General features: G+C 32.6%; 1 protein-coding gene across 1 annotated transcript; it reads right to left on the reverse strand.

Annotated features, from left to right (window-relative positions):
• Nucleotides 1–1,491: 1,491 nt before the first annotated feature.
• LOC143228371 (solute carrier family 35 member G1-like) lies at nucleotides 1,492–1,959 on the reverse strand. Its single transcript, XM_076459637.1, has one exon. The coding sequence runs from the start codon at nucleotides 1,957–1,959 to the stop codon at nucleotides 1,492–1,494; it is 468 nt and encodes a 155-aa protein (XP_076315752.1).
• Nucleotides 1,960–13,553: the final 11,594 nt, after the last annotated feature.

Genomic DNA, 13,553 nt, shown 5'->3' on the forward strand with positions numbered 1-13,553 from the left:
ATGCTGGGCCGAATAGGACAGATATAAATATTTCAGAGTATTCCATCTTTATGGTCTTCCCCGTTAGACCAGCACTATATTGACGGACTTACAATTTTTAACTCTAAGATTTGAGTACCTCTATCGAACAAATCTTAACTGTACAATAAAGTAAACATTTTTATATTGTTCTTTTTCTTAGCATAACTACCAGAAATATCAGCATGTTCTAATAATTAATCATAACAGAGATATACACGTGTTTTCTGTATTACACGGTAGTAATTAAACATGTAGCTATATGTGCATTATCAAATTTTCTGATCTTCCTTTGTTCTAATACATCAACATAATGAAGTTATAAATACGTGATTATCTTAAAAAATGATATCCAAAGAAGTGATATACACGAAATTAAATGCTGTGCTTAAACTTATTTTTCTGTAGTTTTTTATTCTTTTTCAAGAAAACGTAAAATTAGCTCTTAGAATCCTAAAATATTATTAACTTCTTCTGGAAACTTTTATGGTGACTTGAAAACGTTGCTCAGAATTATGTGTCATGCCAAATCAACGGGTTCTGATAATAAGCCATCCACAGAAAAATTTTGTGTGATTATATCTAAATCTTTTCACAACTAGATGTTATTTGTAACTTATACTACATATGAATACCATACTCAGGCATAAGAGCAACAGTTATGGTCATATCAAAATTAATTAAACAGCTGTAACAATTCTTTCCAATACATATGTACCTTATTAAATTTGCTCATATGACATAATCACAAAGTCATAAAAGAGTAAATATTTTATCTTATAGACTCAAATTAAAACGCATTTTCTCATTCAGACAATTGTACTATAATATTAAAACCTAAGTCGGTTTATGTTTTATAACATTGATGTATTTCTTTCTTAATATGCATGATTTTGACTTAAGTTTGATATACATACAAATAATGTTCAACAAAAGTCCTATTTCTGAAGATTCGTTATTTGAAGAAAATTTCTATTTATTTAATTACTGCTTGAGAGAAAAGAACTAACTCTGATAATAATCAATAAGATGTGCTTTCATCTTGCACAGGTTTTTCGTCTAATTTATTGATTTTCTTTGTGGAAAATTTCTGGATTGATGACAAAATTTTGTCTTTCATGTTGAACATAATTGCAGCGACCATTACTAAAACAGCCCCGAATAAAGATGTTACAGTCGATATATCTCCAAGGAATGCAATTTCAAGTACAAAAGCGACCACAATTTCTAAGGTAAGAAAAATTGTAACGTGACTTGCGGCTATGAAATATGTTGCAAAGAAAATGCTAAGTTGATGACAAATAGAGAGACATATGAAAGCTAAAATAATTAATGATTCAGTCCCACAGGGAATAAAGAAAAATTCGTTGAAGAACCAGGCACATATAAAACCATTGAAAGCTCCAGTAGGACCTCTCCATACCTGATTAGATGTCCATGGTACATCACGAACCATTTGGAGCATAGAAATACTTACTGCATCAAACACACTGCCAAGGATGGCAAAACAGCTCCAATAATTCTTTTCTTCTCGATGTAATTGCTAAAGTCAAAAACGCTGTTGACAACGGATGGGGATGCAACTAGGAATACACCAGTAAAATCTAGCACAATCAAACCCATTTCCCATAGTCCACAAGGTTCCCGATATATAAAGTATCCACAAATCAAACTACAAACAGGAAGGGAGTAGTACAACACAGATGCTTCTCCAAGAGGAAGACAGGTGAAAGAGATGAATCGAGCAACATCACCAAAAGTCCCAAAGAGAGATCTAGAAACTACCATTGACATTTTCTTTTTTGAGAAGAGAATAGGTTCCCTTCTATAGATCAACAATGGCAGTGCTGTGACACTTGGTCCCAAGGCAGCTATTCCAGATATCATGGTTTGAGAAACTCCATCAGTAATGTTAAGAAGCAGACCATTTACAGCGGACATTACTGCCGTGAAAATTGTTGAACCTATTCAAATATATTTTTCGACGTAGGGCTGATACGCGATAAACAGCATTCTCCACTTTCCACTTTTATTGGAACATTCTTAATTTCATCCTGAGACCTTTCACACATAGACACCGAGTCAACGAACCGTCCGTAGAGAATGAGTTACGAACACGTTTCATGAAATGGACGTCGTACGAGTAAGAACTCGGTCTTTATCAGATTTCCGTATAATGAAACAGGACGTTTGCTACAGCGTGGCGTAGTGGTTCTGACCTTTCGTAGACGAAAATGGTTTAGATACGTTTCAACGATTTATCTATCAGAAGTCAATGTCACACATGAACCTTATTTAGGGCGGTGTTCAGAAATTTAAACTAGACCGCTACAGGGGCAAAAGAGAGGTACGTTAATCACAAAGATATTATATATAAAAAAATTCAACATATAAGCATGCATCAACAGCATAGAAATAATCAACATTACACTCTCTAAAATGGCAAAGTCCGTATGCATAGAGTAATTGGATAGGGGTCTGCTCCTACTTGTTACCAGTGCATGCACTTGTACCTTTCAAATAATATGTTCGTTTTCTTACATTAGTTTAACTTTGTTCGCACGCATGGTTACCCTTTTAATGGTTGACCAAAACAACCTGAGATAAGAACATATACGATAGTTGGATCATTTTTATTATATTCTTGATAAAAAAAACTCGAATATAATTTGAAATTTGTTTTTAGCGAAGTAAAACAGCAAGATCCCAGTTAATAAAAGTGTATTATAAATAAAACAAGAATATGATTTTAAATTATATGAACATTTGCAGCACAAAGTTACACAAAAGGCTATCTTGTGCTATGCTCACCACGGGTTTATATGAACACAAACGAAATACGAATAAAATAACATTGTTTCCTACCCTGTGATAACAATTAACTCACAAAATTTTGCTTTTTTAAAGAGTTTTTCACGATAGTATCTCATATAATGGTTTGTTTTGAATTTCGCGGAAGGCTACACTAGGGCTATCTGCGCTACCCGTCATTAATTTAGCGGTGTAAAATTAGAGAAAAGGCAGCTAGTCATCACCACCCACCAACAACTCTTGGGCTACTCTTTTACCAACGAATAGTGGGATTGACGGTTACTTTATATCGCCCCATGGCTGTAAGGACGAGAACGTTTGGTGTGATGGAGATTCAAACCCACGACCCTCAGATTACGAGCAGAGCATCCTAACCACTTAGCCGTGCTGGACCGACCTATATATATATATATATATACGAAATTAACGTAGTATATCTGTGTGTGTGTGTATATGCTGTTTTATGAAACTTCTGTGGATGCTTAACTGTCATTTATTAAATCATTTATTATTAATTTGACCTCAAAAGGACTCTTAACACTATTAATCAGTTAATTCTTAAAAAAAACAGTGATTGGGTTTATTTGACGTTTTTTCCTGACAATTTTTTCTGTCGTTTAGTGTGTGTGTGTGTTTTCTTACATCAAAACCACTTCAGGTTATCTGCCGAGCCCACCGAGGGAAATCGAACCCTTGATTTTAGCGTTGTGAATCGTAAGACAAACCGGTGTAATAGCGGGAAGCTTGTTTTGCGTCACTTAAATGTTAAGCTCAGATATTCTTCATTTCCTTCTATTTTGCTTTCACCATTAGTTCAGATCTGCATAAAAAAGAAGTTCATTATGTTTTCTTTCCTTTGTTTTGAATTACGTTGATGTACTTTTCCATTCGCTCAATTTCTTTTTAAAAAGTTTAAGTGTTTATTTAGATGATATAGTTTCAATTTCTTCTTCTCCTTGAATGTACAATAAACTATAGTTTATTTTTTAAATCCGTTCTCCATTATTAAAATTATATTACAGAATTTGTGTGCAAAAATAAACTACTACAAGTTCCAGGATATACGATTCATTTTCTTTGCTCCCTTGTGATTCAAAAGTGATAGCCAGAGCTCATAACGCTAAGATCGGATTTTGTCATATACGGTGGGCATCCAGTTCATTGCATAGCTTTGCATTTAATTATGGTTTTCAAGGTCTGTTATTAAAGGTTTTAATAGAAATGTATCCCCCACACACACACATACTCCAGGAGAGTCCAGAGATATCACGTTCTATTAGTCAGTGAAATACAGCAAATGCATTCCATAATCCAACTATTAAATCAACAAGTTGAAACAAACAATTTCTTGCAATTTCTTATCTATTCTAGCGGGAATTGTACAAGCATAACACATTATATCCATTTTTATTTTATCCTTCGTCAATTTTAGTATTTAAGTCTTATCGAGATAAAGTCATGTATGACATCAACGGAGTTCTGTATTATTTCTGAATATTGATTGTAAGTATTTTCTGAATAACAATCCTCTCAACGTGAGTACAAAATGTCTACTTGTGCTTTAAGTTCTCTCTCAAACATCAGATGTATTCCCTGTACCTTCATGTGGTGCGTTTTTGTAACTAAGGTGTAGCAGTGGAATATTTTAAGGTCACGTTTTCTGATATTCATCCACGTAAATGTTTGATTTATTTTAAAGTGTATAGTTGTATTTCTCCAAAAGATAGATGAAATGTTGTTGTTCTGGTCTTTGTGATTCCAAGGACTTGATTTATTTCTGCAAATAACGCTGATACAAAGTTTCGTCCCTAACCTAAGTGAAGTTCCATAGGCATTTTAAATCTTCAAACAAAATCATTAACGTGTTTCTTTGCTAAAGGTTCAGCTTACTGGCTATAAAAAGCATTTGATTCTGCCTGTTTGGTTAAACAATTTAACACAACCATGATTTATTTATTCACACTGTTATTCTGTGACAGAGAACCAAGAACATAAACAGCAACTCTTTCAAGCACGTCTCCAATACAGTACTATTGTACTTGACCATGTTGGTTTTTTGTTTAGAATCTTTTATCCAATACACCATTGTTTTTGGACTGTATGTAGTTATTGTCTATCATAAGGATACGTCTGCACCTTTTCTGTCTCCAAAGAACAACTGATTTCTAGATAGTCTTTTTTTGACTGAACATTTCCAGTTGAGTGTTGGACTACATTAATTGTTTCTCATTACTTTCAGACGTCTTATCTCAGATTAAACATTCTATTTTAGACTGGTCATCTTTACTACCTCATACTTCTTTCTTTGCTCTTGATTTGCAAAATAATGCATGATAATTTATATGGTTTCACCCAGGATAATGTACAATGATAACTAATGCTCTTAATGTTTCTTAACGTTATCTTGTTACCTGGCCATCTCGATTTCGACACATCAGAAGCTGCATCAATATTTTAAGACCAGCATGATGTGTAAATCTTTTGATGATACAGATTATCACTTAGATCATATAAGAAACAAACAAGTTTTAGTAGCTCTTTCTAAATGGTACAATACCTCCTCTTTGCAGCACTGATTTTTATGTAATCAATTTTTTTCCTTATTATAATTGTGATAACACTGCTACGCCCTAAAAAGTAACTGGTATATTTAGTTAATATGAATGAATCTTCTAAACTTTGGTATGCTAATACAGGAATAGTGGTTAGTTTTTCTTACGTTTTTTATAGCCTGTCCGCAAACTATGGTCCAACAAAATGTCTTTAGTTTTTCAATTAATTCGTGAAGAGGATATACTATGTCAGAGAATAATTTTACAAAACGACGATATTAAGAGTGCAATTCATGAAATTCTCTTGCTTGATGAAACTTATTTAGTGTTGGCTAATTATTACACAGTATATGGACACTTCGTCCCTGCTGACTATGTCTCAGAAACCTCACTTGTTGATGGAACAATCCACACCTTTTTGGATTCTGCTTTAGGTTATTTTTTCTAAGCCAATCGAGAACTATCCTTAGCCTATCATAAGCATTTCCATGTATGATTATATCATCTAAACACACAAGTAAGATGTTCCAGGACAGTTCAAAGACAACACACTCTGTTAGTTTGTGAAATGTAGCAAGTGCATTTCGTAATCTAATGAGTAATTCAAATTGTAACAACACATTTTCTGCAATGAAGACTATTTCCCCGTACTTGCTTTGTCAAAGTATAGCTGGAAATGTCCACTTTTAAAATTCAATGCTGAATACCATTTCATCCATATAAAGCATCGAAAATAAAGTCATTCCTTGGCAGTAGGTGAGCACTTTTTCTGTGGCATCATTCACCTCCTGGTAATAAATACCAATTTTTAGAACACGGTACATCTTTTGTTTTTCCATGGCTTTTACTGCTTTGAATATGTCGGCTTATTTCGCAAGTTAAAGTCGTCTGGTTAAATGACATATTGGGACTGCACCTCCTCTATCAATTCTATAAGAAATATAATTTGTTTGGCCTAAGTCATGAGGTCCACTGGAGAAGATATCTTGATACTTCACGAGCAATACATCTGATCTACATCATTAAGCTACGAAGCCCTACGAAGTCCTAGTAGTGCACAAGAATTTCCTGGTCATAGACTATGAAGCTATTTGAAGCAAGCCAAATCTTACATCAATGTCCCTCCATGAAATCAGTTTTCAGTATGTATTCTGCCTTGATATCAACCACACACACACACTCACATATCACGAGTCCAGTAAAAAACAAAAAAACAACAACTATGTGAACAACTACATCGATTATTCACGACAATAACAAAGATTATTGTTTATGTTGTTTATTATGGGTGATTTTTCTTTTTGAATAAAAATAAACTTTAAACTGTTAAACATAAAGGACATGTCAATACCAGAAACGACACGCATAGTCACTGTGTTGCAAGTGTCAAAAATGGACTTATCTGAAGTAAAGATAAAAATGTTATTAGGAACATATTCATCTAGTTGTTAAATTTCATTTGCAAACCAAACAATAGCGTAGATATTTTTATAAAGAATTTACCTATTGAAAAAATCTCATGTGTGTAATATGATATAGAGTATTATAAATACTTTTACAAATATACTAGTGACGCACGTACATGGATCATAAACAATGAGTAATTGTAACTAAATGGTCATTTTATCACTAATACAACACATTATTACACAAAATGCAAATAAATATATTGCACAAGCGCTAATACTTTGTACTTGTTTCACATAGAACAGTATACCTTTCTGTTATGCTACCGTAAGTTTGTCAACGTATATTTTGAAGTATTGTCGCAATCGTTGTTTCGTTTCATTTTTACCTTCTCAGTCTCCATATAACATCCTTAGTAGTACTTATATTTGGACTTTTTGCAGACCAAGCTATTATCGTAAGTCTTTGATTAGTTTCTTTTTCTTTCAGGTATTGTTTCACCACAACTGTATGCTTGGGACCATGAAGATGTCCAGCAGGTGTTTTTCCTGAAAGGACATGATGGATAAGAATCTGTTTGCATCTGTCAACAGTCAGCATGCCATCATGTTGTTATAGATCTCCAACGCTGCTGGTTGAGATTAAGCTCACATTTGTTTTAGTTCCTATAACACTTCACTGTTTTAGATTGATTGCGAAACCATTCTCAACAGAATAAACCATCCTTGGTAATATTGCCAAACCTTTTGACTTTGGATTCAAATTTAAAGCGCACCCTACTCCAGATTTGTTTAATTGAAGGCCTTATAATGATACAAAATGTAAAACCTTAACCCGGATAATAAGTAGAATGGTAAATTTTTTTCCGTATTGATTATTAAGCTAGATTCGTTATTGTAAGCGTTAGAGGATGAAGCACAAAGCATAATTGTGAATATATTAAAATACTTAAAGCACTAGTTTAAAACGCCTAAGTTGGTGTAATAGTAAGGCTTTTCAGACGTAGCAGGAGTTTGATTGCAGTTTGATTGCAGCTGATCGTTCTTCACATTCCCTTAGCAATCTTGTTATTTCCAAAACATTTTTAGATGTGGAAGTTTGCAAGTAGTATAATTGATAATTAATGATGAACTCAAATACTAAGGTAACACCCTCTTGTAGTAGATCAGAAGTAACGACTACAACTATCATAGGGTGGACTTTTTTCTGGTTTTATTGCATAACAGTGTTGAATAACAAGGATTATGCAAACGGCAAAGAAAATTTTATTAAACCCCATATCACTAATACGTTACATAGTTTATATTCGTAATTTTATTTCATTTCCTTTGAAACGAAAAACACATTTTTGTAAATATAAACATGTTCACATTTTGGAGAAGAAGACGAAAAAGTTACAAAATTGATAATTTTGTAGCAATGAGCGAACGACTTCCTTTGCACGTAAATATTGAAAACATTTTGGTTACAATGTTTAAAATACACTAAAAAGCGTGGGTATGTGATGTATCTTTGATTACTAATTCAGTTATATAAAATAATTATTCAAACTTTCTATTTTAAAACTTTCGTTTTCACCTACCTTAAATAAATACTTCTACTTCGTATGTTAGCTTGAGTGAATTTGTTAGTTTAATTAGTTATAATATTCCAGAAAAGTTTAAGAAAATGAAAAACAATGTCTTTTCAAATCAAACGCTAGATTGTAATTCATTTAGGTGGGTATTTGATGACTCTGTTAGTAAATCAAAAATAATTCCGTTACTTATTTTTCTACCTTCATAGTTTGCGATAACTATTCAAGCACAACTGAAGATCACTATGTAAAAATATCATACTTTCCCCTACTGAAAACTATAGTAACCGTCTTTCCCTCAACCCAGTAACAAAATGGGATGGATTGTTTCCAGACAGTTATTAAAATGATATTATTTTAGAAGATGTTTTCTTCTATGTTCAGAGGAAAGTATCAGAGACTTAAGAATCTTTTCATCCATATATATATATATATATATATTAACACTGGAAGGATATAAGAGATACTACCCAGCTGGATTAAATATGACTCAGTGTTACCAATTGTGTAGTAAACAACATAGATTTTATGAATACATTTTTTCTCTCAGTTGGATTACAAACCTTAAATACATCTCAATATAAGACAACACGATAAATGTTTACACGGAAAACTACTTCCTCACTTTCCTGACCAACTGAGTTATCGACATAGTTTATCAGAAAACTTTCCCGTATATTGATTTCAAAATAAGAGTTTTGAGTATTAGTAAATAGAAAATAGTGTAGCATTTTTCTTTCTGTGCTGCATGTTTTGTGGTCATCTAAGATTATTTAGTTGGGAGCAGCTAACCTTCCAAAAGGAAAGCTCCCCAAAGGCACATCGATATGTCTTCGGACTCATACCGATATAAACCGAGTTTCGATATCCGTGGTGTGCAGAGTTTAGTTTTGACACTGTCACTAGAAAAGTAAGTATGTGTGTAAGAAGGAACAGCTGTGTTGTTTGATAAAGCGCAAGCTACCTCGTTTGGATTCGGTAACCATGTTTTGGTCTGCACATTATTAACATGTAAAATTGTTTAAATTCCCTTTGCATGTATAGTAATCTTGCATAACTAAGTGTGGTTGGTGATATTAGTGTACCATCATTACGAATTATTCAAATTCAACATTGGAATAGAGGCACTTCTACTGAAGTTATTATAATTAATAGAAAGGATAACCTTGGTCGACATATACCATGTAAACAGGAATGGATGATCGTGACACTTAATCTTCGTTGCTGAAATTAACCAGAAGACTTACTTGTTACATCAACCCTGCAACATGTGAAAACTAGTAGTTCCGGAAGTATCTGGAATTTAGCAAAATACCTCGTCAGAAGCGGCTAAAGTAGGTATAGTGTAGTTGACTCAACACTGTACATTCTTTTCTACTTTAACTGAAATTTCTTATTAATAATTATCCACACATAAAAAAGGAAACGGACGGTTTTGAGAAACCGTTCCAGTCAGCTTACCGTTTATGAGAAACAATTAAAAATATTTCAGAAAATAGTCTTTTTATGTTGATATACGTTTAATTTCTGACGTTTCTAAAGAGGGTCTATAAAAAAAGAAGGAAAACTAAAGAGTAATACAAAGAAATTAATTACTTCGGTACACGAAGAGTTCGAAAGGAACGAATATAAACTAGCATTCACTGAGAATCTCTGAAGCAAGAGACAGAATACATCATTTTCAGACATATTTAGCCTGAATACTCTCACTACATCCACACGAAAAAATCTTGCCACTGCACAAAATTTTATACACTTATAATGCAAAAAATTACACAATGGGGGAAACTGCACTTTTTCTAACCCGAAAAATGGAATCCGGGATTTTTTACTTACATGTATGTGTTTTCTTATCGCAAAGCCACATCGGGATATCTGCTGATTCCACCGAACAGAATCGAATCCCTGATTTTAGCGTTGTAAATTCGCAGACTTACCGCTGTACCAGCGGGGTATTTTGTTAGAATTCCATAAACTTGTCGAGAGTCAACTTTCGTCAAAGATGGACGATGAACAAAATACAATCCTTTAGCATCTATGACTAACGAAGGTCTCAATTCATTTACACAGCTGCATGTCTGCGGACTTATAACACTAGGATTAGAATTTCAGTACTCGTGTTCAGCAGAGTACACATAGCCCATTGTGTTGTTTTCTGCTTAACTTTAAAAAAAATCCATTACACAAAACTATTTTTTGTAGAATTGAACATTGTAATATCAGACGTAACAGAAGATACATCAACTGTAAACTTATTACTTCGTTCTTCATTTCTCAAAGTAAACATTTACCTGAATGAGAAGTTAATAACATCATCTTGCAATCTGTTTGTCAATGTAGCTTACAAAGAATCAATACTGAGTTACAACGGCGAATAAAGTCAGTTCACTGCTGCCGTATGAGTCACGGATACGGCTGTAAGTTTGATGATGTAGATGGTTGTTCGAACAAAAGAACCAAAGATTACATCTGCCACAGTTAAAGAATGCTTGTATGATTAATAGATAATATCCAGCGATTTGTTTCACAGGACAAAACTTTGTCTCGTACAAATAAAAAATGCTTTTTTTTTATAATAACCATTAAATAATTATGCGTCTGATAAGGTCAAGATCAGGTCTTCCATCGTCCTGCCTCATATCAAAGCGTTTCAAAAATAAACAGCTAAATATATTTTGAAACCATCAAAGTCAAAAGTTTTTTAGTGGCTCTGGGGAAATTTGCAAGAATCCACTGATAATGTATTTTTTGGATAAACATCAACTCATTTTATGTTTAGCTATGTGTATAACGTTGAAGTTAATGGATTTTGAACAAACATAAATCCGTACAACTTCAAACATTACAGTGTCAGTTTTGTGGTCGTCAATGTAAATGGGAAACAAATCCTTACTTGACTTTCATTATCCGATTTGAATACAATGTTTTGTATTCGATAAGTAGAACAAGAAAACAGTTTCAAGACCGAAGAACTGATATCAACTATGATAAATATTTTGAAAGATTCACACTATTTGTATTTTATCTTACACCCTATCTGTCTGCTGAAAATTCCCACTTCAATTTAATGCGGTAAGAAAATATAAGAATTTAATTTCTTTCAAAGAGCTTTACCCAGTATTATATGCGTGACTGTCTAAAATGAACTGCAATCAGTTTCTGGAATTTATCAGTTGAGAAACATCTTAACATATTTCTAAATATGAATGAAATCGGAATTTTATCGCAAGTTACGAGAACGCGTAAAAATTTATCGGCGTTTGCTTGTGGAACTAATTTACGTTACTAATGTAGATTTAATTTGTCTGTCTAGCAGCTACTGAATCGATTCCTTCACGTAAACCACTAATAAGAAGATTTATCTTGACGAGCTGTTAACTATATAAATAAGTAGAAACGTGCTACAAGGACTGTATTATTCCGTGTTTGAATAATTCGGTATTAGTTAAGTGAATTAATATTGGTGTTGTAAAAATAATTTGTTTTCATGATTTTGTTCACCTCGTTTTCATTTCAATGCTTCATTTGTTTATTCTTCATTTTCTATTGACGAAACTGCCGGATGAGTTAATGAATCAGAAATAATCAAAATAATTAGTTAGGTTCTACTTCATTCAGAAAGCTAATTAACAAAGATTGAGGTTTCATGTACAGAATTGGAAAACACAATTTATTGCATATTTGAAATTGTCAGATCAGCTCTGATAATTCTTATATAATTCACATTTCTCAACTTTATCCCAGAGAGACGTATCAATAAAACCTCGTACATTTAAATTACTAATTCTTAATAATATACAGACTGAGCTTTGTCTTTATTGACTAAGACACTGCAGCATTACAATAAAAACCCCAGTGAATCAGTAATATGTCTGAGAACTTAAACCGCTAAAAACTGGGATTCGATACCCGTGGTGAACAGAGCACAGATCGCCTAATGTGTAGCTTTGTGCTTAATTCTAAACAAAAAAAAAACAAATTTGTACAAATTTTAACCTTCAAATGAGTTAAATATTCTGACTGAATGTACATAATTTATGTTCCTATGATCAATCGTTAAAATATAAGTAGCACTATAAATTTTAATGAACTCTGTATCTAAAAAAAAACAATATTTCATTTAAGACTTAATTCCTCACTCTACAGAAGCCTTTGATTCATTGGGACATATTTTTTAATCTACCATGTAATATGAGTTTTCTACAATGTAGGAAAATTGTATGATTAAACAATTTAACACATGTAATTAAAATTCTTATTAAGTGAGAATAAAGAAAAAGTTGTGTGTGTTTTCTTTTTTAGGAAAGCCACATCGAGCTATCTGTTCAGCCCACCAAGAGAAGTCGAACCCCTGATTTTTGTGTTGTAAATCCGTAGACTTACCGCTGTACTAGCGAGGGGCGAGAAATACTTTGTACGTAGTTTGAAATGTATTAGGCTTAATACATTAAAATATGAATATTTTATTTTACATTTGAGCAATTTTTGTAATAATTTTCATAAAACCTGTTTCGTTGGAAACATCAATGTCTTTCTGTAACATTATTAACAAAGTGAGTGGAATAGCTGTAACTTATTTATTAGCTACAAAAGCCTCAGTAGCAAAATATATTCTTATCTAAATTTGACAACAGTGTTGTTATCTTGGATGTTCAGGTAAACTCGAGGGCTTATAAAGCTAAACATTAGAGTTAGATCTTTGTAGTTGACACAATGCAGCTATACCATTCGGTAGCCTTGCGCTTAAACTATACTGTTATATTGGATAGACTATCTAAATTAGATAACATTTTGAGCGTCTCAACTAAATTTGTTTATCTTAAACAAAATGTCAATAATAAATGAGAGAGGAATTTGGAAAATTATTGATTAAAATTTAAGAAATACAATTAATTCAGACACAATATTCAGATATTATACCATCAAGGAATCATAAAAAATATTATTATTATATAGATCCTAATGCACATAAGGAATTACGTTCATTAAATTCTACAATTTTAAATATTGAACTTACTGTCTTACTAGATTTTAATTTGCTGAAAGAAGAAAGTAATAATAAACATACTTTGGATAATAATTATGAATTTTCTAATGAAATTTAGAATTTAAAATTTTATAGTGAAATCGTAGTTGTTGAATTAACCACAAAGCTACACAACGGGCTATCTGCGCTCTGCCCACCACCA

The sequence above is a fragment of the Tachypleus tridentatus genome, chromosome 10 (assembly GCF_004210375.1).
Source record: "Tachypleus tridentatus isolate NWPU-2018 chromosome 10, ASM421037v1, whole genome shotgun sequence".
NCBI classification, from domain to species: domain Eukaryota; kingdom Metazoa; phylum Arthropoda; class Merostomata; order Xiphosura; family Limulidae; genus Tachypleus; species Tachypleus tridentatus.

Excerpts from the sequence above, each read along its gene's own strand:
- LOC143228371 (XM_076459637.1), bottom strand. The coding sequence starts at position 1,959 with ATGTCCGCTGTAAATGGTCTGCTTCTTAACATTACTGATGGAGTTTCT.